The sequence below is a fragment of the Vidua chalybeata genome, chromosome 23 (genome assembly GCF_026979565.1).
Source record: "Vidua chalybeata isolate OUT-0048 chromosome 23, bVidCha1 merged haplotype, whole genome shotgun sequence".
Taxonomy (NCBI): Eukaryota; Metazoa; Chordata; class Aves; order Passeriformes; family Viduidae; genus Vidua; species Vidua chalybeata.
In genome coordinates this window covers 347,850-372,502 of record NC_071552.1, presented here as the reverse complement: position 1 = coordinate 372,502, position 24,653 = coordinate 347,850, and the positions used below count along the sequence as shown (strand labels likewise).

The window sequence follows — 24,653 nt, the reverse complement described above, 5'->3', positions numbered from 1 at the left end:
CCTTTTCACACAAAGCACCCTGTGGGGAAAACTCATAATTTTTACACCACGCAGTCTCGCTGGAGTCGCCGTCCCTTTGAAGTGCTTTTTGTGGGGCGTTTACAGGCCTTTTTAATTACCGGCAGCTTGCGAGGGGCCAGCCTCTCGCCCGGCTTTTGTTTGCCGGTGCTGGGCGGGGAGGGGGTATCGCTGGTTTGCATTCCGCCTGGAAAGCCCCTTGCCAAAGCCCTGGGCTGGGGCTCCCTTGGGAAGGTTGGGTCCAGGCCTGGGACTCTGTGCCACGGGCATCCTTGTTGGCCTGGGCATCCTCATCACCCTGGGCCACCCTCTGTGCCAGAGCATCCTCGAGTGATATCTCATGACCTGGAGGCTTTGGCTGACTGTTTCCATGCACTTCAAGTGGGACATTGTGTAGGAATTAGAGGAAAACCTTCTTTTTACAAAAGAGATGCTTTTCCTACTTGCCTCTGCTCTCCATCCCATGGGCACCTTCTTGGCTGATGTGCTTGTAGGGAACTTGCAGGAGAAAAGAGCGCAGTTTCAGCCTTATATCAGAATAATAAAACATGGTTTATCTTTTGGCACAGAGTGTGGGCAGCACTGGCATGTATTTTAATGCCCTTCACTCCCCCACCCCCTCTTTCTGGAGGCACAACTTCAGAAGCACATATTGATCTTTCCCCTCAGATCTTAACAGCCCGAGCAGCCGTAATACCTTGCTTACATCTGCCAGGTTTTTGTGCAGTTTTGCAACATCTCCTTAATCCGGTGAGCAGAAATAGAACGTTTCAATCATATTTTGCTACTGGGAAATGGAGCAGATAAAGCGCTTTAAGACCTTGTTGAAAGGGACCGTGCAAGATGGCGAGTGATAAGAACGTCCTCGAAGCAGGCGCCGAGCGGAAAACTTTTGTTGCCGCAGAAATTTGTTGATAGAGATATTGCAACTAAATTACTCTTCGAGCACCCCTGTGCCCCATTGAAACAATGCAGAGAGGATGTGATTTGGGGACATCACAGCGCCCTGGGCAGGGGCAGGTGGATTTCCAGGGCACTGTGACACCAGTGGGGTTGGGGGTCTCCTCATTTCCTTATTTCCCCACTCTGTGCTGGGAAGATGGGAGAAGAGGTTGTGCTAGCCATAGGTTTGGGAGATGCAGAGGAAGGAAACTTGTCCTTCTGTTTCTTGAGACTCACTTTAAACCCCAAACCTCCATGTTTTATTTGAACTAATTATCCAGTTAGACTGTAATTCAGGGAAAAGGTGTTCTGGCCTCAGAAGGGGCAGTGCAGACCCAGAGCATGACGTGGGTCTTCCTAACAAAGTGGTTTTAGCCCAATGTTAAGTGCAGGAGTGAGCACAGCCCAAGCCAGGGAGTGTGACAGGCATGTCCCAAATTAAAAATGCAAAATGAGAAGGTTGTCACTTATTGAGCTGCTCGTTGGCAGCAGAGCCCCGTCAGGAGGCTGGTGTTTTATTTATTTTTGCAAGGCAGATAAATCCTTTGGATTGTAAACCTTCTTGGCCTGAATTCGTGCATGACTCCTAATCCTCTGCTATGACACAGTGAATTCAGGACAAGCCTGATTAATAATTACATTATACAGCAAAGTTGAGAGTTGAAACCAGCTCCTGTTCCTTCCCTCTCCCTTCTGCTCTGCAGCATTTACTCACTGCTGAACATCAGGGGGTCTTCTCCTGCTCTGACTCTTCCCATGCTGCTATTCAGTATCCTGCAAGGTGGGATGTGGGGCTGGCAGCCAGGGAACAAGCCCCTGAGCCCCATGGGGCAGGGGTGGTTTGGGGCTTTGGGCTCTCTGCAGCAGTGAGGGCTGATCCTGCTTGGAGTCAGAGCAGCATCTGCTTTGCACCAATAAAAGTTACACCTCAGGGGAAGTACAGCAGGAGCTCACAGGCACATGGTCCTCGCAAGCCTGCACAGCTGGGGCTGAGCCCTCCCGCGAGAGGGTCCACATCCAGCCCTGGACAGGACCATTCCTGTTTTGTCTTTGGCAACAAGGCAATAGAAATACTCTCATCCTGCTGCGGCGCGATGATAAATGGTGGCTGCGATCAGAGGTCAGCACACAGCTATGGGCTGTGTTACTCCTCAACACACACAAATACTTCTCTGTTTACAGCATCCGATGTTGAAACTTTGCACGTGCTGCTGTCCTGAGTCCTCCCCAGCCACAGGTCTGAGTAGCTCATGGTGACCAAGAGCTGGTGGGCAATGCCCCCCGAGCATTTGGGGCTCAGGGGCATTGATCAGCATGGCTGTCCAGCACAGAGCCAGGTGGCTTTGCAAAGAGTCTGTTTGTCACCAGTGGAGGTGGCAAAATAAAGCACTAAGCCCCCATTCCACATGTTCTGGGCATTGTGTCCCTCTGTGCACCCTTAGCAGCAGAGGCTGTTGTGAGGACCGAGCCTCAGGCTGCTCCCCGGTGGGTGGTGGGGGCTGAGCAATGGTTGGTCCCAAAGGGGAGGGGAAATGGGCCTGGGGGGCTGCCAGGGCTGTCTTGGGAAGGAGATGGGATTGGGTTGGGTTGTTGGTATTTTCAGACTTGGACAGTGCTCCTTTAACGCTGACCTCCTTTAAAGGTCATTCCACTTGGTCCAGGGCTTGGTTGCCCAAAGGTGGAGCATCAATGTCTTCACAGCAAGGAATGGGCAATAATGCAGAATCTGGCCACTGTGGCTGAGCCTGGCACCCGTGGCTGTGATCAGTGCCTGTGGGCAGTGCCCTGGGCAGAAAGGCCCCTCCTGGTACCAGGGAGTGGGGGATGCTCAGCCCCCCGGCACGCTGTGGGGTGGGAGGTGCAGTCAGAGGTTGTGCAATGCCGCCCGGGCGTAGCTCGGTGTGTACCTGGGGCTGCCAGGAAACGGTGAGTGGCATGTTTCCTGTTTGTGAGCTGGTTTTGTGTTTGTTGCTTGTGATTTGTGTCATGCTGAATTTGGATGGAAATTGGGATTTGGTTAGAAATGCACACAAACAACCTCTTAAAATGGTCGGGGTTTTTTTTGGAGTACAGTGCCTTTTTCAAAAGCACTCAGAACATGGGGAGGGAGTTTGCCAACATAGATTTTGCCTTAACTCCAGACTTCAAATTTATCGAGTTTATTAAAAGACTCCAACAACAGCAACAATGACAAACACTGGCGGGGAGAGGGTTGTCTCCTCACTCCTGGGGAGTCACATGGGACCCCCCCCATCCATGCTCTCCCTGCGGTTCTCAAGCCAGCGCTGACTTTGGGCAGTGTGTGAGCTGCAGGAAGCACCGGGCGGTTTCTCGGTGTTGTTTTGGGTCACTTCCCCCATCTCAGGACTCACCCCTCTTTGTTTTCCCCTAGGAAGCTGCACAGTGGGATGAAGACATACGGATGTGAGCTGTGCGGGAAGCGGTTCCTGGACAGCTTGCGGCTGCGAATGCACTTACTGGCTCACTCAGGTGGGTTGGGAGGGGGTGCTGGGCTGGGGATGGGGGCTTGCTCTCTCTGTCCACCCAGGGCTGCTGTGGCCGCCCAGATCACACGTCTCCTCTGCAGCAGACACGTGCAGAGCCGGCTGCACCCTTCCCCGGGCAGCACATTGCAAACTTGTTCTCCAGTGCCCAGTAATTTGATTTATTTAAATTTTCTTTTTTTGGAGTTTGTTTTCAGTTCCTTAATTGTGGAAATATTTTCCAGACTAAGCAGCTTGGAATAACAATCTCTACATGCCACGCAGCTACTCATGGTCAGTCCTGCTTGTAGCGTGAGCATTGTTTCCACCTCGGGCCCCTGCCGCAGGTTCGTTAGCAAAACTGCAGAATTAGGCATTCTCTGACTAATGAATCCAAGTAGCAGGTTCACAGGCTGCAGGGCCTTTAATTAAATAGATAGGGGAGGGCTGGAGCTCTGCACTGGATGGAAGACTTGTGCTCTGCAAGTCCATGTCAGCTGATGTTCCCCTTGGGGGGGCAGTCCTGGCACAGCTCGGGGTCTGATGTGGGGAACTGGAGACAGCCAGGGGACCCCTGGACCCCGACACAGTCAGGATTCCTTGTCCTCCTGCTCCGAGGACAGACCTCTGGGGGGGCAGGTACTGTAGCCACAGATCTACTTGCATGTAGCTTGGCAGGGAAGCTGTATTTGATTTTAAATGCTGTTATACACTTTTATCTATTTTTTATCTGTTTTCATTTTTTTTTTTCCCCACTTCCTCTTTTTCCTGGGGGAGGGGGGGGGGGGTGCTTAGTCTGGCCAGTTGCAGCTTTCTGATTTTTGGTCAATAGACCCAGCCCTGACCCCATTCCCATCCCAGCATTTTTTGGGCCAGGAACCAGCTCCTGAGGGTGCCTGCAGACAGCAGCAGGTTGCTGGGGGAGGTCCCCGGGATGCTGGTCCCCCCCAGGACTGGGGCTAAGGATGCTGTTCCCCCCAGCACTGGCACGCAGGGCTTGTGTTTGTTATGGTCGCGCTGGCTCACAGCCTGTCCCTGGCAGGCAGCCAGCTTTGTGGGTACAGTATGTACAGTGAACGCTGAGCCAAGCTTGTCATCGCACAGGATTAATTTTTTTTTTTTTTTTTTTTTTTTTTTTTTTTTTTTTTTTTTTGTAAATCCGGCGAGGACTGGGGGGGCGGGGAGAGCTGTGCCTTGAGCTCGCAAACAGCCGCTGTGAATTCCAGCGCTGTTATTTATTAAAGCAGGAGACCTTTGCACCTCTTCCCTCGCCTCCCCCCACCACCAGCCCTGGACGCAGTGAGGTTGTGCTGGAGCGCTGGTGCAGGGCTTGTTTTCAGCTCTGAAGGCGGCTTTGCCTCCACACCAGTGGACCATGTGTTTAACTGGGAGTTTGCAGTGGGATGACTTGTGCCCCCTGGCACTCTTCTCCAGCCCCAATGCCAAAGGGTTTAAGGGGGTTAACATCTGCAGCTTCCCCATCCAGGTGTTGATGGGTTATGGTAAAGGTTCCTATTGAAGACCTGGCTAGGGACCAGCCCTGGAGGGCTGTGGTGCTCTGTGGCAGGCTGGGCTGAGCACACAGTGCTGTTGTGCCACAGCCCTGCAGGTGCAGGGTAGGTACTTGGCCCCATGTTGACTCTCAGTATAAAGTGTAAATGTAAAGCCTTTAATGCCATGCAAAGTCCTTCCCTACCTGCTGCCTGCGCTGCTGGCAGACGAGCTCTCAGAGATCTCTAAGGCTGACATGGAGAGTTAGTTGCCCTTCTCCCAGAAAAGCAAATTGTCAGGGAAGGCGAGGTGGGAGACCCAGCTTGTTGGTTCTGTGGTTCAGAGCACCACTGGTTTGACCAGGAAGGCTGATCCCAGCACTGCCGCTCCCTCAGCCGCATCCTCGCCAGAGCTGATGCCCAGTGGGTGCTCATTCTCAGCCCGGGATGCTGGTTACTCAGCACCTGCTGTGAGCTGGGTTTGTTCCCCAGGACAGGGAGGAAAGGCGGTTTCTGTCTGTCCCCGGTTGCTTTGCCTCTCCATCCAGCAGAAATGGCTGCTGTGGAGATGGCTGTGCTGCCCTTCTCCACTCTGGGCTGGGAACAGTGGGAATAGCCGATAGTGTGCAGGGATGCTCACGGGCAGCATGGGGAACATACAGGGAGCAGCCCTTTAGACCCCTGCCCTGTTGGTTCACACCTTCCCTCCCCACCCAAATCAGGAGAGGCTCCATCATCAGGAGAGGCAGAAGAAATCCCCCAGGTCCTACTGGGGGATGGACGAGCTGTCCAGGGAGCAGGGGTTACCAGGGGAGTGGGGTCCAACGTGCTGGCAGGGCTGGCGCCTCAGACGGAAGGGAACGGCACATCCCACCCTTGCCTCTCTCTGCCCAGCGGGAGAAGAGGGGGCTCATCGCGGGCCGCGCACCTCCACCTCTCGAGCATCGCCCCCTCTCCCGCGGGGTGGGATGTGCGGGGCCGCTCGCCCCGGCCGGGACCCGCGGCGGCTCCCGGGGGAGGCCTCCGCCCCCCCGCCCCGGCTGGCCGGCGTCCCGCGCTCGGTCCCGGGTGATGTCAGCGGCCTGCCGGCAGGTCTGGATGTTCTGCCAGCGTTCCCGCGTTTATGATCATCCGCAGATGTGCATCCAAGAACACACTGTACCCACAGCAGAAATTAATGCAGGCTTGACTGCCGGCCAAGCCGCGCACACGGGGGAGAGGAAGAAAGAAAACAAAAACTGTTTAATGCTGTTTATAAATTATACACTGGCTGATGAAAAATACATTTCTCTTAGCCCCCACCCCTCCCCTCCCCATCCTCTCTGCCTCAAGAGCCTGAACTGAGACCAGAAAATTATGGTTTGCTTTTTAGCTCCTGTTTTGGCCGGGTTCCTGGACCTGGCCGCTGGGTTGAAGCCAGCTTCTTGCTTCTCCCCGCCCTCACCTGATGAAATACGTTTATTTTTCACCCACCGTCTCTCACCGCTCCCTTGGTTTGGCCGCCCTTGTTACTGACATTACTGACATTATTGATGCTATTGATGTTATTGAAGGTGGGGTGCAGAGCGGGGTGCCAGGAGGGGTCCACACGCCCAACGCATCCAATGTCCATCCATCCGTCTGTTCCCTCACAACGTCCGTGGCCATCACTGCCCACCTGCTTTCTGCTGGAGGGGGGAAACTTCCCAAACTTCCCCCAAGGTTGTGGTGCTGGAGACCCCCCCTCACTTGGGCTGAGAGGCAAATGGGGCAGGAGCCCCCCCCATCCCTGCCCACCCCTCCCCACACGCTCGCCAGCCATTTACGCAGCTTTTGTGTTGTTTTTAATACCGCTAATGTTTATCATTTGCCCAACAGGCTTGACAGATTTTGTTTCCTGTCGAGCGGCGGCGGTGGCAAAGCCCCCCCGGTTGCCAAGGAGCCGCCTCCCCGCACCGTCACGGGCTGATTTGGTATTCCGCGCGGCGCCCCGCCGCATTTCTGTATGCAAGACAAAGTGTTTTGATGGAGGACGATTGCAGGAGTGTCTGGAGGCTGTTTGGAGTTTTATGGGCTGTGCAGTACGCGCCGTGCTCGCTCGCCGTGCGGGGCTGCCAGGGATGGGGTCTGTAATTTTTTCCCTGTGGAGAGGATGCTGCTGGAAAGAGTGGCACTGGCAGGGGCAGCAGGAAAGGGGGTTGTGTAAAAACCTGCCAGTTTGGGATGCCAAGTCAATTATTATAATTAATAATTTTAATTATTATTTTTAAATGAAAACACTCCCTGCTCCACCAGTCCCTGTGTGGTGCGGGAGTGGGTGGCACTGCCTGGCCAAGGCTGGGTGATGGTGTTGCCACTGACCACCACCTCACCCACCCCCAAGCCCCTGCTCCATCACTCCAGGTGCTTTCCCAAGGCTCTCCAGGGCAGCCTGTGAGATGCTGCCACAGCATCCTTCTCTGACAAGTTTCCGGCACTCCAGCTCAAGGTCCCTCCTCACTCTGTAATGCCCACACCTCACTTTTTCTGATGTTAGTTATTACCTTTCCGTGGCACTTTGGGAAGCAGGAGCTGAGGCTGACTTTCCAGGCCTGCTCTGCAGCTCTTTTATAAGCCCTTCTTGGGTTTCTCTACAGTATTTTTTTAGCACAGAGATTTTCATGACTTGTCTCTTCCACTTGGGTGAAACAGGGGAGAAGGGAAATAATAATAATGATAATAATAATAATAATGGCAATAATAAAAATCTGAAAGCGGCTTGATGTGGGCAAAAGAAGAAAACAAGAGAATGGGATAGAGAACAGGCTAAATTTAAAATTGTAATTGGCTGACTTCCACAGGCTTGCGGGTGTTTTAATGACTCATAATAACTTCATTTAAAACCAGCTGAGCAGAAAATAGATTGGAGAGGAGCCTCAGGCCATTATGGATTTGTTTTTTTTTTTTTTTTTTGACAAGCTCTGTTTTCGGCAGCCAGGAAGGCACTCGCAGAGGGCTCGGCTGCTGCGCTCCCCGAGTTGGTGGTCTGCCCAGCAGAGATTGTATAGAAGCCGGGCTGGCTCTTCTCTTTTTATCCCTTTTTTTTTTTCACTGATTAAAAATAGATGCCTTGAGGTATTATTTTAGCATGGCTGTGGTTTGGTGCTTTTTTCTTTGCACTTCTGATGTGGTAAACGGAACATAAATAAAATTGTTTTTGAAATTACTGAATTAATTAGGTAGTAAAGCAACGACAGTGCATAAATTTTCTTGCCAATTTTTTTTTAATCCATATTTCCCCCCTCACATCTCCATCTTCTCACCAATTACAGCCTGTTAATAATATACAGCCCCACATTTTTATTAATCACTTCTGCTGAGGGAGGGGGTGTCGCATTCTACTGATGGGGCCATTGTGCCAAAACAGCAGCGGGGAAGGCTGGATCCTCCCCCACCACTCTCCTCACCAATTTCCCATCTTCCTCCTCCCTTAGCCATCTTCCTCCTCCTCCAGAGGATGCTGGCAGTCCGTCTTTTTCCTTTATTCCTTCTCTTTTCCTGAGCTAGAGTTCAGCGTGCCTCTTCCATAGCCCCACAGAAGTTTCTCCTCCCCAATAAAGTAATTAATGATGGGCGCTGGGAGGGGCTGTTGGGATGATGGTGGCTGAAACAAGATGAGCTCTGCCATCCAACCCAGCGAGCTAAGCCCAGCTGGTTGGGAGGGAGCTGCAGCCCCTGCCTGGGTCGTGATCCACGGGCCATCATCCCGCTCCCGAGAGCCGCCGTACCGCCCGGCAGCCTGCTCCCTCACATTTCTTGGGGGGGAAACGAAATAATAGAGTCATAGAACCATTAAGGTTCAAAAAGACCTCCAAGATCATGAAGTCCAACCTGAGTTCTGCCCCTCCTTGTGGCTTTGGTGGCACTGCAGACCTGGCAGCTCTAACCTGGCCTGGGGGGCACATGGGGCGGCAGTGACTGCGCAGATCACGCAGGATGGAACGAGCAGCAGCTCCTCACCCGTTTGCGCCAGCGACCTTTATTAGGCAGGGGCTATAAATTTGCTTGTGCGGATATAAATGTACAGCAGGGGGGCTGGTGCCAGCAGCAAGGCTCGCGCCGAAACACGGCCGATACTTGGCAGCACGCGGAGTCCTGTCCCATGCCGTCGATAAGATCATCTGGAGATTCTATATGTTGTAGGCGATACGAGGTGCTGGCTAAATATACCCTGCCCAAACCTGCGCCTGCCTTCAGAGGGGCTGATGGTTTCTGTTTAAAGCAGGGAGAAAGGCAAGGGGCGGGGGGAGAAGAGAGCCCTGCCATGAGCTCTGCTTTCCAACGTGTCCTGCTCCCTTTCATAACAAACATCAAGCCGTGGTGGTTTTTTTTCTGAGCCCTGTTATAATAAGCTCAGATGTTGGATGACATTTTCCCAGTGACTCACATAGTAAAATTAACCTTGAACTATTTACATATTCAATCGCCGCCCTCCGCCTCCTCCCCCTCCCCGCCGGCGTGTGTACATTACAGGAATTCTGGCTCCGTATCAGTTTTTTGTTTTGCTGATGAGAAAAAAAAAAAAAAAAAAAAAAAAAAAAAAAAAGAAAAAAAAAAAAAAAAACTCCCCCCGCCTGGAGTACACATCTACTTGAGGGAAAGAACACGCAGTCCTGGCCTTTGGAAATTGGCAGGCGGCGTGCTGTTCCCGCGCTGATAAGAGGTACTGTAAATAAAACTGTACGGCAGCGCCTGCTGTAAATGCCCCGCGTCTGTACTCATTGTTCTGACAGCTCCGGCTTTTTTTGGGTCCGCTGTTTTGGTACACACTGTGCTTCCTTATGTAAGCCAGTGCGCCCGGCTCCTCCCTGCGTTCGCCCTGTTTATTTTCGCCTCGCCAGGAATTTTTCCTCCCCCCCTCCGCCCGCCCCCCAGCCAGATGCTGGCTGCCTTTGCCTCGCCTGGCTGTGCCTCGCTGCGTCTCTGCGGCCCCTCTGGCCGCAGCTTGCGGAGGGCACCGGCACGTCTCTCCTCCCCACTAATCCCATGTGGAAATGGGGGAAGTGAAAGCAAACCCCGTGTTTATCAGGACCGTGCTCCGTCTCAGCCTGCGGGTGCAAGCCCCTCCAAGCAGCGGATGCCCGGGAGTGCCGGTGCACAGCCGCAGGGAGGGGCACGCTCCAGCAGCTGCCCTGCCCGGGGAGAACCTGTTGCTGCCGCAGTTGTTGCATCCTCACGGCTCGTGGGTTGCCGTATCCTCGTGGATCGCGCTTGGCTGCGGTGGGGCCGGCGGAGCTTTGAGTGGCGATGGAGAGCCATTGCCTTGGCAACTGCCGGCTGCGCCTTGCCCGCACCGTGTGCCGAGCGGAGGGCGGCCCGCGCTGCTGCCCTATCGATCCGGCCCCTCGCCGCCCCGGCGGCTTCTCCCCATCCCGGCGCCTTCATGGACACGCTCTTCCTCTCCCCGCTGTGCCTGGAGAGGGGACCTCCGGCAGTACCCGCATCCCAGTGCCCCACGTCCCTGACGGCGTGCCGGGCGCGTGGTCCCTGGCAGCGGCAGGTGTGAGGGAGCCACCCCGGAGCACCCCAAAGTTTGGGTGTGTTTGGCCCTTTGGAGCTGCCAATGGCCCAGGTGCACTCGGGTTGTTTTGAATGCAAACTTGACATCGCAGCGAGGGCGGCGGGGAACAACATATGCACAGTAAACAGGCAGACTGTCATATTGATTAACAGATGAGACCTCTATTATCGATCAGCTCTTGGCGAGAAAATTTATCACTTTTAATTTCGCCGCTGCCAAATATTTCTGCCTGCGAGCCAGCCGTTACCGAGACAATTTAAAGGCAAAGGAATTCTCCTTTCAATGCATCTTGTGATACCTCTTTCCCTGTTGCCTTCTCTACCCACCTTTCCCCAGATCCCACCCTGACTGTGGGATGGAGGGCTCGGTGGGGTAGGAAGGAGAGGGGAGAGGCAGTATGGACCCCTGAAAATGGGCAGCACAGCATTCTGCGAGGCAGTGCCCCCAGCTCGAATGCTGCTCTGTAACATTCAGCTCCTCACAACAGATGAATCAAACCTTGAAATGGGGCCGTGGCTTTGTCCCGCAGTGCTGTTGGATATGGTGTGTCATTAATCTGGTTTTATCTAGAAGTTACTTAACTGCTGCTGGGCGTCCTGGGTTTTTCCTCGCCCAAATCAGCAGCACGTTGATAGTAATTTTCTAAGAATTGCCCCAAATCCCACATCTCTTTCCAGTAGTCAGAGATGCCTCTGAGCTTCTTGCTCAGTTGTCGCATTCCAGCCACATCCCTCATCAGGTGCATCTTTGGCTACCAGCAGCACCAGCCACGATGGGAAGGGACAGGAAACCGATTGCAATTGGATAAGTTGCAGTGCTAATTAAATGCATTGATATGCAATGATTTTAAAAAATAATAATAATCTTTTCCTGGCAAGCAGCTCTGTATTTTGCTGTGATGTTCAAGGAACGGGAGCACAGGGCTGAATGAGGCACTGCTTTTGCTGGCTGCACAGGGGACGTTAAACACAAAACCTCTCCATGGCGCTGGTCTTGGAGTGTTAATGGCAGCAGCAGTGTCCAGGTGCAGGGTCAGGTGTGCGTCCTTCTGTCCCTGGAATAACCCTCCTCTCCCTTTTCTCTCCGCAGCGGGTGCCAAAGCCCTGGTCTGCGATCAGTGCGGCGCCCAGTTCTCGAAGGAAGATGCCCTGGAGACGCACCGGCAGACGCACACCGGTACGTGGCCCTCCCCTTCCACCCTTCAGTTAGGTGCAGGTTTTAACATTTGGGCTGCCTTTGTCACCCTTTGCCCAACAGAGAGGAGGACCTTCTGCAGTTCCTGCCTCTGCACTGCCCAGGCAGCCCCAGTTCCTCTTACACTAAAGCACAGATTAAGGCATCAGTGGGTGCAGTGCTGTTACACCACTGCTCAGCATCAACATGGGAAACAATGGCACAACAAATGTAAGGTCGTTTCTCCCCTCTGCAAGCAAAGCTTGTCCCTTTCCAAACACCTCCCAGAAGTTGTTTTCTGCCATGTTTCTGCTCTGGCACTTCCCAATCCTTCAGTGATGCCGCCATCAGGGACACAAGGATCTCTTCAGCCTCTTGCAAAAGCTGCCGTGCCTGGGAAAGGTTTGCCTGGGGGAATTCACAGCTGGGCAGACCCAGGTGGAACCCTTCACCCTCCAAATCTAGACTGGAGCAGGACAGAGTGCCTGCTCCTCCTGTGCTATATCGGGAGCGGTTTAACTGAGCACAGGTTCGTCTTTCAGTGCTTAAAGCCCTGATATAAATGCCACTGGCAGTGAGTTTGTGCTCAGGGCTGGCACAGAGAACCCGGCCAACTTCACGCTGGGGGTGTGAGGATGGATGCAAAGTGCTGTGTCACCGGGCGGGAGCTGTGCTGGCCAAACACCAGTCCATAAATCTTAAAGTACTTGCCCTCCCTGTCCCATAACCATGCAGTTGGAGGCTGGGTTTTGCCATTCCAGGTCTGTTTGGTCCCTCTATGCTGTGGGCTGAGGAGAAGAGCTGTGAAGGGGCAGCCAGCACAGTGAGGGGCTGGCTGCACAGGGCTGAACAACCCAAGCCCAGGCAGGGGGTTCAAAGTGGCCAAGCAAATTGCAGCTTGTTCCCCCTTTCCTTCTATTTCCCAGACCCATTGAGCATCCTGGGGTGACAAGTGGGAGCCCAGCCATGGAGCTCAATGATGCCTTCACCCCAAACCATCCTGCAGATGCAGAGCAGTTTGGCTAACAACCCTGACATTCCTGTAGAGATTAAACCTCCTTTGTTTGGTGAATCCTTGGGACTGGACTGTGCCAAAGCTCAAAGGGCAATGGGCAACCAGAGCAGGGGGACATGGTGACCCAAGGGGATCTTTTTATCACTGCCTCCAGCTGTAAACATGGCAGAGAGGGGATGAGAGGCCAGGGCAGCCAAAATGAATTATTTCCTCTCCTCTGCTGGCATGGAAATCATCCCTCCCCTGCCTTGCTATAATTAACCCCCTTCCCAAATAATAGCATCTTCCAGAATGGGTTTGTTTTGGACATCATTCCTTTGCCCTTAACTGCAGGTTGGCTGGCAAAAGACCTTCCAACTTTCCAGATGAAAGAAATGCATAACCCTTTCTGGTAGAGAGGCAGGTAGAGGCCTTCAGGGATGGCATCAAAAGGTGAACAGGGTGTCTGGTACAGGCTGACCAAATCCACCCACATTACTCAAAAACAGTGTTCAGGGGAGATGTGGGACCTCTCCACAAGAGTCACTGCTTCCCCACATGACCTACAGCTGTGCAGCTTTGTGCAGAAGATGGAGGGTTCTCAGGGTTTTCTTTCAGCACATGTGGCTGTATCTCAGGTGGAGTCTCAGCACCCAGAACCCCCTTTATGTTATTTCCTTTCCCCACTGCCCTCCCTGCTGCTTTGAATGATGGTAACACAAAGCCAGGCTGTTGTATATGTGCTGCTTCAAGCACTGCTCATCTCCACAGCAGAAAACTAAGACCCCACTTCCTGAGGCAAGGCAAAAAAACAAGAACAAATACAAAAAAATAGTTCCTGCTTGTAAGCACGGCGCTGGCAGTGCTGTGTGCAGCCCCACAGACACGGGGCCGAGACGCCCTCTCCGGGTGTGCACTGTCCTTGGCCCCCGTCCCACTGCAATAGGAAAAGCAGCAACTGTTTTGGCTCATCTTCCAGGAGCACAAACTTGGTGCTGGGGAGGAGAGCATGGAAAATTCCTTACCCTTCTCCTCAAATGTAGAGGAAAAAACAGAATGCATTGAGATGGCAGCCTGAGTAGCCCCAGGCAGCACCGCTGGGAGTCGGGATGTGCACACGAGCGGTGCTCGTGCTAACGGGTTTTGGGCTCGTGCCGACGTTTATAAATATCAGAGGTGACTTGTCTCAAGTTTCCTCCCGTGTGCCAAGGCAGTTAGCACACGGCAGCCGGTGTCAGTCAGCGGGACAGCACAGATTTACTCCTGACCCAATTTCACGTGGGCATGAGCAACACCCACTACAGAGCATGTTTGCTTCAGCAAGTAGTTGGCTTTTTGATTTGTGGGGTTGGTGTGCCCCCGGCCACACCACTAAGGATGGAGCAGGACCTTTCACTCTCCCTTGCCCACATCCCCTGGGCGTATTCCCTTCCTACATCCCACATTCGCATCCCTCATATCCCTCGTATCCTCTGCCCTGAGACACCAGTAGCAGAAAAGAATTAATAAAACCAACATGTAACTGAAAATTGAAAAGCTCTATACCTTCCCCCCTTTTCTTCCCCCCTGTTTTTTTCTTTTGCTGGGATGTTGGTAGCGTTTTGATTTAATAGTTGGCCAAACACAAGGGTCTATTTTATTCAGAGTTTACAGGCCTCAGGGCTGTTATTCCTCCAAATTTAATAGCATTGAAATTGCAGGGTTGGCGATAATTTGCCTATCACTTTCTGCTCTCCCATTGATGTTTATTGTCAGCGGGATGGAATCTCAATCCGATTCACTTAGATAACATGTCTGTTAAACATTTAGATAATTGTGCCATCATTAACTTGTCACATTATTTTAGAGATTCAAAACAGTCGTGCAGTATAAGCGGAGGTACAAAGGGAGAAGGATCTGGCGCGTGAGAGCAGGAACCCGGGAGCAGAGGTGGCAGGATGCCCCCGCGCTGGGTCCCATGGCAAGTGTTGCTCAACGACCACACAGGGATTTTTTAAAATTTTTAAAATATTTTTGTGTTATATGCCAGAGCGCTCAGTGTTTTTCCATAGAAGAGCATCCCAGCAACCCCATTGCTGGCTTGGGTTTGCCAAGGAATGCGTGGGAGCCTGGAGGAGGTGGAGGGGGCATTGTGCCGGAGCTGCACTGTCACACGGGCAGGCACCACCCCTGCTCTTGGCAAATGTACACTGAGTCAAATTTATTATATATTTGTCTTATCTCCTCACATTTGCTTTGCTTTCTCTGCCTCAAAATGGTTCCAGCCCAAAACCTTGCAGTGATGCTGCAGATATATGGCACACTGCTTCTTCCAGTGTGGAAATGACAGATTTTGAGCAAGTGGAACATAACATGTGAGTTTGGTGATGTGAGCTATAAATCACACTGAAAAACAAATTCTGTTTGCCTCACACTCAATGTGGCACCACGATTAATGGTCAGGCCAGTGCTCCACTAGGATGCTGGCATGACTCTGCCAGTGGCTGGGGCTTGTCTCGGTGGTGCCACTGGCCACCAACAGCCATCTGCAATGTCCCTGCTCCAGCAGCAGATTTGGGAAATGCTGTTTGTGGCTTGTCCTGCTGCATCCTCTTCCACATTTTCATCAAAGCAATGCCTGGTACAAGCAACTGGCACACTTCCTTACCAAAACCAACCTGACATCCTCTTGGGCTGCCTGTGACTTTCTGTTACCATTTCACAGGACTCAGGAGCGTTTTCTGAGAGCAGCCCAACGAGACTTTGTGGGGAAATACCTCCGGATGGTGCTTTTCTCCATAGCTAGAGATAATGCACTGTAGTATTGAGCACGCTTAGAGGTAATTATCCCTCCCGTGCTGCCTCGGCTCCGCAGCCCCGGCGGGGGGAGGGCGCGCCGGCGATGCTGTGCTGTGATGGACAGTCGATGTTTCCAGATTTTCTCTTGGGTGCAAGAGTGGATTCTGGATGCTCAGGTGCTGGCCCCAGCTCACAGAGGGTCTGGGGGCAGTGGGTCCTAGGGGCGCAGCACAGAGCCCCTTTGTCTGACAGTAATGTCCTGTGACAGCACTTGAAATCTGAGTCCCGGCGCGCATTCCTGCAGCCGGGAATCTCCCTGCCTCCCAAACCACGGCTGCTTCTGCCACTTTGACAGCAAATGGCAGCAAGAATTCCCTGTGCCCCTTGGTGCACACATGGGGAAATGTGATGAGGCCAGGCACCATGCAAGCTGGTAGATTCACCAAAAGGAGTGAGGAGATGGGAGCGTGGCAGAGCCATGCAGCCACGATGGCATCGGGGCCAATGGTCTGCCTTTAATTTTCCTGTGCAAATACTATTTAAAGCACGATGAGAAAAGCCCTCTCGCTAAGCTACGGAGAAATCTTTCTTGTCCTTTAATTCTAGATGAAGGGGATTAGTGTGAACATATTTAACCTCTGACCCATGGACAAAAGCATTATCAAATTTAGTTGCCGAGTGGCTCCCCATTTAACCAAACCAGTGCGGTATCACTGCAAGTTTTTTTCCTCCCTCCCTTGAAAGCTTTAACATCTACTGTTGCCCTGGAGGGCCTTGTCAGCCTTCCTTTGCTGGCATTCAGGGTGCTGGTCAGAGCCCCATAGGGGAATACAGCATGACATGGTACTCACTGCTAGAACCCACAAAGGCTTCACAAAGCCAGCCCCCCAAAAAGCAAAGCCTTCTGTAAATAGGGCTGGTTTCTCCCTGGTTTCTGCATGCCCAACTCAGCGCTGGCCACGCGTAGGCCTGTGCTGGCACAGAGGATGCCTGGCCATCTCTCCAGAGCACAGAGAGATGTCTCTGTCCCCCTTTGCTCTGGAGCACAAGGGATCAGCTACGGCAAGCTTGAGGATGCTCGGCATTTCCATGCTGGGCTTTATAAAAGAGGGATGAAACACGGTCTCAGAGGCGGCCGGGGTCTCCTGGTCCAGCAGAGGAATGCCGAGAGGGGCCTCCCGTCAGGAGCCGGTGTCCGTTTACAGTGCATCTCTCATAAACCCGGCGGCGGGGGCGAGGGCAGGGGGACCGGCCCTCCTGGTATGTGATTGATTATCTGGTATTTATGCCATTGAGGACTTTTCAGCGGCTCGGGGTCAGGGGGTCATCTCATGTGTCTTGCTGCAAATCCGCTTCCTTTTGTACAGTGCGGGCTGGGTGAGCAGACACACAAAAACAGCTTTTTCTTTTCCTTGGGAAAAAGGGGAGGGGGGTGGGCTGGTGTCAATGAATTTTTTTTTTCAGCCTTTCCTGAATAGTGTCCTTTTTAATTCCAAAGAACTTTTAATTAAAAGTAGCAGGAAAGTTCATCTCGACAAGGTTTAACTTACCTTAGCAGTTACTTTTGTCCCCCAGGATTCGCGTCTCCCCGCTGTACAAAAACCCCCAACAACTGGGGGCCAGGCTGCCCTCGGTGCCGCTCCACGTCTCCCCGGCTTTGCCGATGGGGCCTTTTCATCTTTTCTCTTTTTTTAATGATGGGGGTGCAGGAATAATAAGCAGATGCTGCGAGTCCCGGCTTTGTGCCTCACGGCAGCCGGTCGCTCCACTGGCCAGGCTCTGCCAGGCAGCCGCCTCAGCACCAAAAAGGTCATTTTGTTGGTTGGGGTGTGAAGCGGGGCTTCGTGACAGCTCCGCGGGACTAGAGGATGCCAGAATGGTGCCACCTTGAACAGGAGAGATGCACAAGTGGAATGGATTGGCAGTGGGCAGGTGGTGCTCTCTGCCAGGTGGGATGATGGCAGTGGTGATGGTGATAGTGGTCTCCCATGGAAAGACCTCTCAGTCTCCTCACCAAAGCTCTTTTTTTGGGAGTTGGAGCTGTTTCTAGCACATCAGTTAAACAACAGTTCAGAAGCAGTGGGGGAGATACTCTGGGTTTTCAGCAGAAAGTCAGATTGTTTTTTTAGCTGATTTCAGTCCAATTTCCAATGGGGAAGAGGAAATCTGGGAAGCTGGTGCAGTGATGACGAGTATGTGTGACAGCTTCCCATCTGATGCAGTGGTCAGAAGTGCCACCATGATTTGCTGGTTGTTGCCCCAGAGAAACTGGTTGTCAGGAAGGGCAGAGATGTCCCAATTCACAGCTTCTTGGGAATAGCAAGGATGACTCTGGCATTCTCCAGAATCGTGTGAGCTTAGCAGGGAAAAGCAGCACAAAAGGGAGGTGCTGCACATAGATGTTCAGCTACCAGCTTACTGCATTTGGCCAGGTGATGTGTTTTGCCAGGAAAGGCAGCAGTTTTCCATCAGTACCTTTAGGGCTGGAACAACTGAGTGATGGTTTTTGCCAAGGATGATCATGAGTCTGCCTGAATGGGTTTAATATGTATTGATATATTTTGATAGATATTCAGTACAATAAAAAGGCTTTGGGGCTACCACTTTGCAGGGAGGATGTGCCTCCAGCTTCGGCCAGAAGGCTTTAGGGACTGCAAACGGCTTCAAACAACTGTTTGGCCTGAAAAATGGAAATTGGGCTGGAGAGTACAGCGCACCATAGGTGTGAAGCATCCACAGTGCAATCCCAGGCTAGAAGCATTAAAAGCTCAGGAGCCTCCCACCTCCCCCAGCCAGGAGGTGGAAATGCAATAAAAAGGATTGGCCCTTAAAAACTCCCTCTGCCAGGTTTGCATAGCACTCAGTTTCTTCGGGAAGAGGAGGAAACGCTGCTCAGGCTCTGTCAGTGTGGTCTGGGGTGATGTTGAACACATTCCTTCCTTCTAAAGCCTGGGGACCACATTCAGGGAGTAGACTGAGGAGCAGAAGCAGCACTTTCCAGTGCTGGAAGAAGGGGTTAGGCATACAACACTCCAGGGTGGCTTGTTCTGGGAACAGGGGTGTGTCTGGACCAGTGCTGTCCCCCAGGAGCATCCCTGACAGGCCTGGAGCTGCCCATATCCCTTGCATTGCGTCTCCATGGTGCGCTCAGCATCTTGCCCTGGAGATGGGGGACACGTTGCAGTGCCCATGGCAGCTGATCCCACGCCCTCCCAAAAACACATTTCCCGCTGAACGCCCGTTTGGGCCCACAGGCAGCCGCGGAGCTTCACCCAGCGCGGTCCAGCTGCCGCCGTGATTGACGCAAAGCCAGTCTATAAATAAAGTCTTTCTCTCCTCTCATAAAGACTTTGCGGTTTAGTTTGCTTTCAAGGTCAAGATCAGACCTTTCTAAATAAACACATATCAAAGGATCATTAGCGGAGCAGCACTGTTAAATTGAGATATTAACTTCTGTCAGCCGCGCGTTTCCTTTTTGTTCTGTAACTCGCGACTGCAGCGGGTTTTTATTATTTTGGCCCTAGGCAGTAGCATCTGGCTTCTGTAGAGACTGTAAAAATTAAAAAGCAACACAAATCATTGCGAGAGAAAAGCAGTAAATTCAATGATAAGAATTTAAAATTAAGATGTTTCGGCGCTTTTATATTCGGCAAAACATGAAATGAATGAGTTGTGTGCCTGTTGCCATAAAGCTACCGCCGCTAATCGTCGCCTGGCTCCTTCCCTCCCCGCACGTGCCCTCATAATCACTTTGCCTGAGCAATCGGAGGGAACACGGTGAGGGAAGGTGGTGATGATGGCAATGGTGACAGTGATGGAGATGGAGGGTGCTGGGGAGGGCACAAGGTGCCACCAACTGGGCATGGGGGAGCAACGGGCCACCAAAAGGGAGGCGAGAAGGGGATGCTCTTGTCCCACCATACTCAAAGGAAGACAGAGAGGTCAAGCTACGAGGGTGTGACTAATGAGCCAGTTCACGAGGATACGGGACCACATTGTCCCCCAGGTCCAGATGGCCCCTGGAATAAATCAGCCCCAGCAGGCATGAGCTGCCCATGCCAGAGCTGCAGCTCAGGGCCTGACACGCATTACCCAGGCTGCTGCGGGCACCAGCATCCCATACATCCTCCATGTGCATCCTGCCCTGGGCGGTAGGGAGAGCAGGAGTGTGGCTGGGTGGGAAGCAGCCCTGTGCATCACTGCAGGAGCAAAAAATGAGGCATTTATTTTGGGGGGTTTGTTAATCCCCTGTGCTTGCAAGGTCAATGTTGTGCAACTGCTCTGAAACGCCAGAGTTTTCCTCAGCGTTTGTAAAAGGCTGAGCTGGCATGGAGGCAGCAGGCAGTGCCAGAAGCTTGCCCTGCCCTCCTGTTGCAGCCAGAGTGTCCACATCCAGCCCAGGAGGAAAACCAGCAGGGGCAGGAGAGCAGGCGACGTCGGCTGCTTTTTAAGAATTAATTTTCCATAGTTGGTTAAAGTTGGGAAGAAAGCTGTGCTATCTCTAAGTAAATAATAATAATCAAACAAATGCCCCCTTGGGAGAAGTTGCCTTCCATAAAGATGTTAATTAGCACAGAAGCCAAGCTGTGGAGTCCAGAGGCAGCCTTTGAAAGTGGGATGATTTGGTGACTCTGGCACAAAATGCACACATTTCCTGTGTTTATCTTATGGGGGTTTTCCCCCTTCTCCACTGAACCATGAAGGTTGTAGGTGCTGTTTGACTCAGCACAGTGATGAATGCCATCACCTCTCAATAGCACTGGAGCGGGTGGCACCACACGACACGGCTCTGCACAACACCTCTACATGCAGGCAGGCATCTGCAGGTGTTGTGTCCCAACAGCAGCATTCAGGGAGGGCTGTGGGTGCACTTCGGTGCTGCCACCAAAAACACCTTTTCGGGTTTCATAATAATCCTGAAAACAGACTCTGAAACTGGGTTGATTTTCTTACTCTGCACATGCATCCACCACCATCCTGGGGCAAAATGCAGCCTTGGTGCTGGTGCTACCCAGGCCTGCGCTGGTGCCCGCTTTTCAGGTCGATGCCAGCAGGATGTGCACAGTGTTCCAGGGTCCCTTGTGGCAAGCTGAGCTGGGCACCTTCAGGCTGTCCTTCAGGCCAGCTGTGCCTGAGCTTGGGTGCTGGAGCTGTGACAGGGATGCTCCAGGCAATGTGCCCCTTGCTAGCACTGTTGCCTCTCCCAACCTTTCTGTAGGCAGGGCTGAAAAGGAGGGTTCTCTGCCACTCTCTGGCCACCATTGCCAATGGCACCTTCCTCCCCAGTGCTGCTGTTCCTGCAGCTAGGGCCTGCAGCTTCCCCTGCAGCAGCAGCCAGCAGTGTTGGCTGGGAGGTAGAGGCTGGTAGAGAGCCTTTGACATGCTGACAAAAATCATCAAATGTCCCTGAAATCTCATCTCAGGAGTGCCAACAGCCTTTAGGCCCCTGCTTTGCATGGCCAGGGTGCTTTGGAGGCATTCACCTTTGTTGTAAGGACAGCAGCAGTGTCAGGTCACCTCTGGCACGTGAACCGTGTGAGACATGGTGTTAAACATGAGGAGTGAAGGAGGGAGCCTTGTGGAAGACCATGAATTATCAGGACTTGAGCCTAGGGTTCGGGGGTTTTAGGGTGCATGAAGCAGCAACAGGCTCTGTCAGCATCCTTTGATGTGAGCGTGCTCCTGCCCCTGATATTGCTGGAGCCTCCCCAGTGTGCCCCTCCCCAGCCTTTCATTCCACGTTCCTGATTATTTCAACAGTGGATGGATCTGTTCATTTTTCAAGTCTGATAACGTGGGTCTGAGGACAGGCAGGGAAAGATGGCAGTGTTATGAAGAGGGCTCAGGGAGGTTCAGTTTGGTTTGCACATCTCGATGTTGGTGCGGCGAGCCTGGGGACTGCCAGCCCCGTGCTGCCACCATGCTGGGGCTCAGTGGGGATGGCTCCACCAGCATAGTGGCACCGCTCCCTTTGTGCCCCCTCCCCTGCTGCCACAGCATCCCCAAGTCACCCCGTTCCCCAGCCACACAGCGGGTCTGGGCTTGGCAGCGCTGCCAGGGCTCTGGGGGGCCGGCAGGCCAGCACACGCACGCGTGCTCTAGCATGGGGGGAAAAACTTGAAGTCAAATGTCTGAAAGTCAGATCCCTTTTTAGTATGAATTTGCTGTATCTCATTCTAAGCACTAATTCCAATTTAATTGCAAGTGGCCTGAAGCCTCTTCAATAGGAGTAACAAATGGTTTGATTTTGTAAACTTCATCAGACTGCATTTTAAATGCGACACACTAGCCCGGCTCGAATGCCAATGAAGCACTGAAGTAGCTCTCTGTTTACTAATTATCCGTTTTTACTTCAAGCCACGCTGGCTGGCTTGTCTGATTAAATCGGATTTGTGGGATAGAGAACAGCTAGCAGAGTTTTCTCTATAGTAAACGAGATTGAAACTATGGCCCGCCTGGCTGCACACTGTAAATTATATTTCCTTTTAAAGGGGACGTGTCGCCTTTCTCCTGCAGTGCACCTCCCGCATCCATAAACTCCACCAGGGCCCAGTGCCGAGGGAGACCCACCCCACCCTGCCTTCCTCACCCATCGCCACGCCGGATTTTAGTTTAATTCCTGCTCTGGCAGAGGCAGCGGGTGGGGGCGGTGCTGCAGCATCCCTCGCTGTGACTCGGACGGGGCGCGCTGTCACACGTCGCATCTTGCTCGTCATCACGTCTCTGGCGATTGCGCTGCTTTGGGACCAAGCTGCTGGAGAACAGGGATGTGCATCTCCGGGCTTGCAGCCATAGGGTTTTCCCTCCCTCCATCAAGCATCCCCCCACTAAAAATCAGTTTTGGGACCACCTTGTATTTAAAAAGATCCTGCAAGATGTGGCCAACACACTTACCAAAAGAGCGTCTAACCCAAATCACTCCAGCTTCCACCTCGGAACCCTGTGGCAGCGCTAACAGCTGCCCCACTAGTGGCTTTCAGCTGTTGGCACAGCACTGGATCTGGCAGGGACACAGAAACTGGGGATGGTGGGCAAAGGTGGCAGCTGAACGCAGCGTGCGGGGCTGTGCTTAAACCTTCCCAGTTGCTAAGACTTCAATTCTGCGAGCTTGACCTACGCCGCCCCCTCCCTCGGTATCTATCTTTGTGCCCAGGGGCTTTTTATATTTTAATTTGCTTTTGAACGTCCTGCAAAATTAATGGCGTGCTCGGGGCCATTGTGCTGTGTACAGTAGAGGGAAGGGCCGTCGGCGCCCGCCGAGAGCCAGCGCGTTTCCCGGGGAATGAATTGCTCGCCCGCCTTCACCCCTTTTAATTGTTGACAGTAAAAAGCGTTTAAATGCTGCTTAATTTGTAATCATCTTCCTGCAAAAAGGGGAGAAACCATTAAAATGTCAGGGAAATGAATAAATCCGTCTCTCACTGATTTGGGGTGGCAGCATTTCTTTATCTGGGGTGATTTTTCTTCCAATGGCTGAGGGCTGGCTCGAGGCTTCTGTGGCTGGAACCCAGGGATGCACTCACGACAGGACACAGGGCTGAGTCCTGTGGCACCCAGTGTGGCACCCTCTCAGGAGTTTTGCTATTTTTTCCCACTTCCCATCCTTTCTCCAAAGGCGGGATGTAGCTGACACGTAGCCTAAAAAAAAAAAAAAAAACAAGCAGCTTGAAGGCCGGCAATGGGACGGTGCCCAGCAGACCCTGGCGTGGTGCCTGCCGCGCCCCTTGGCTGCTGGAGAGTGTCACCTGGGAGCCTCAGGGCTGGGAACAAGCGCTGCCTGAGCTCCGTGCTCGTGTCCCACTGCTGGGCTCAGTGCTGGGATGCAGGGCCACCTCCCACATCCTCCACCTCTGCCCAGCCGGTATCAGCCTTTGTGTCACGCAGATGCTCTGCTCTCAGAGCACGGCTGGAAACGTGTGTCTTCCCAGGCCATGCCAGTACACACTGACCTCCCAGTCTGGGGTGTTATTTACTGATACATTACTCGAAGAAGAAGGAAAAAAAAGGGAGAAATTAAAAACGGCCTTTTGCAGGTCTCAGGAAGCAGCACCTGGGGGATGCCCAGCTCCAGCAAACAGCCCCGTCCCCCATGCGTGCACGAGGCAGCTCGTCCCCATCCCTGTGGCTGCTGGAGTCAGCCCATTTTTTTTTTTTTTTTTTTTTCAAGCGGGGGCCAATTAGTTTCACAAATGAGGGCCCTACGGTGCCAGGGAGGATTTGTTACGGCCCCGCGCGCCGGCCCGGCGGCATTGTCCTGCCCTCCGCCCCCACGGGAGCCCATTGTCCCCGGCCCCAGCGGGGGCTGCTGGCGGCAGATTTATCGGGGCCGGCGTCCCGCCGGCCAGGGCCTCCGCTCCGCAGCTGGCCGCGGCGCTGGGGGCTCAGCCCCGGGGACCTTTGACCCGTCCTGCTGTCACCGCCGGGGCCGCCGAGGGCCGCGGGGCCACATACCTCTTGGGATTTGCTTCGCACTGCCCGTTCGGGGCTGCTTGCTTTTTGCTTTTTTTTTTTTTTTTTTTTTTTGCCTTTTTTTTTTTTTTTTTTTTGTCTTGGGAGCGTTTTGTCCGCAGCTGCGTGGGGGGCACATGAGCCCACAACCCCCCAGGATAAATCCCTGCAGGGGGAGAAAGGCAGCTCCCATGCGGGGCCGCCTCTCTTGCTGCTTTTATTCGCATTTCTCTGTGGCCTTTTTCAGATTTCAGAGCATTTTTGGGTAGCCCAGTGCAAGGCTGAGATTGAGCATCCCCCCAGGCAGCCTCTGCATCCCCACCAGGACAGAGCTGACAGTGGCGTGCCCCCACACACCTGGGTGGGTGATGGCACAGTGCCACAGCAGGTGACGGGGTGGACCAAGATGCTCTCCAGGATGCCCGTTGCCCATGGTTCCCGAGCTGGAAGCATGGGTCTGCCCAGGAGCATCCTTCCCTGTCCCCTGCCTGCATGCCAGGCAGGACCATGACGCTGCTGCCCATCATGTCCCTGCCCTGTGGTGCTGTGGTCTTGGTGGTCTCCGTGGGGTTGGTTTTGGCAGCATGGCAAGCAGCCCTCTACCCCTGCTGTTCCTAAAGGCTGCATGGATTTGTTGGTTACCTTGAACATCTTGTGCTGCTAATGAATTGCTAATACAATTTTCTGGCTAATTTTATTTCCATAGTCCTCACATTTTAATGTCTCCAAAAAGCGAGCATTTATTTGCTTAATCTCCCTGTGTAATACAATTTGCAGTGACTCACAGT

The 24,653-nt window shown here is 53.0% G+C and overlaps 1 protein-coding gene across 5 annotated transcripts in view; it reads left to right on the top strand.

Annotated features, from left to right (window-relative positions):
- Window positions 1-24,653, top strand: part of ZBTB16 (zinc finger and BTB domain containing 16) — a 53,712-nt gene that overhangs the window by 24,116 nt on the left and 4,943 nt on the right. For 4 of the 5 annotated variants that reach the window (XM_053963213.1, XM_053963212.1, XM_053963210.1 and 1 more), the window contains 2 exons: window positions 3,353-3,450; window positions 11,562-11,648. In XM_053963213.1, coding sequence (XP_053819188.1) covers window positions 3,353-3,450; window positions 11,562-11,648 — 185 coding nt within the window. Of the gene's footprint in view, window positions 1-3,352; window positions 3,451-6,790; window positions 8,115-11,561; window positions 11,649-24,653 lie in introns of those variants that run through there. The other variant, XM_053963214.1, reaches the window with a different exon arrangement.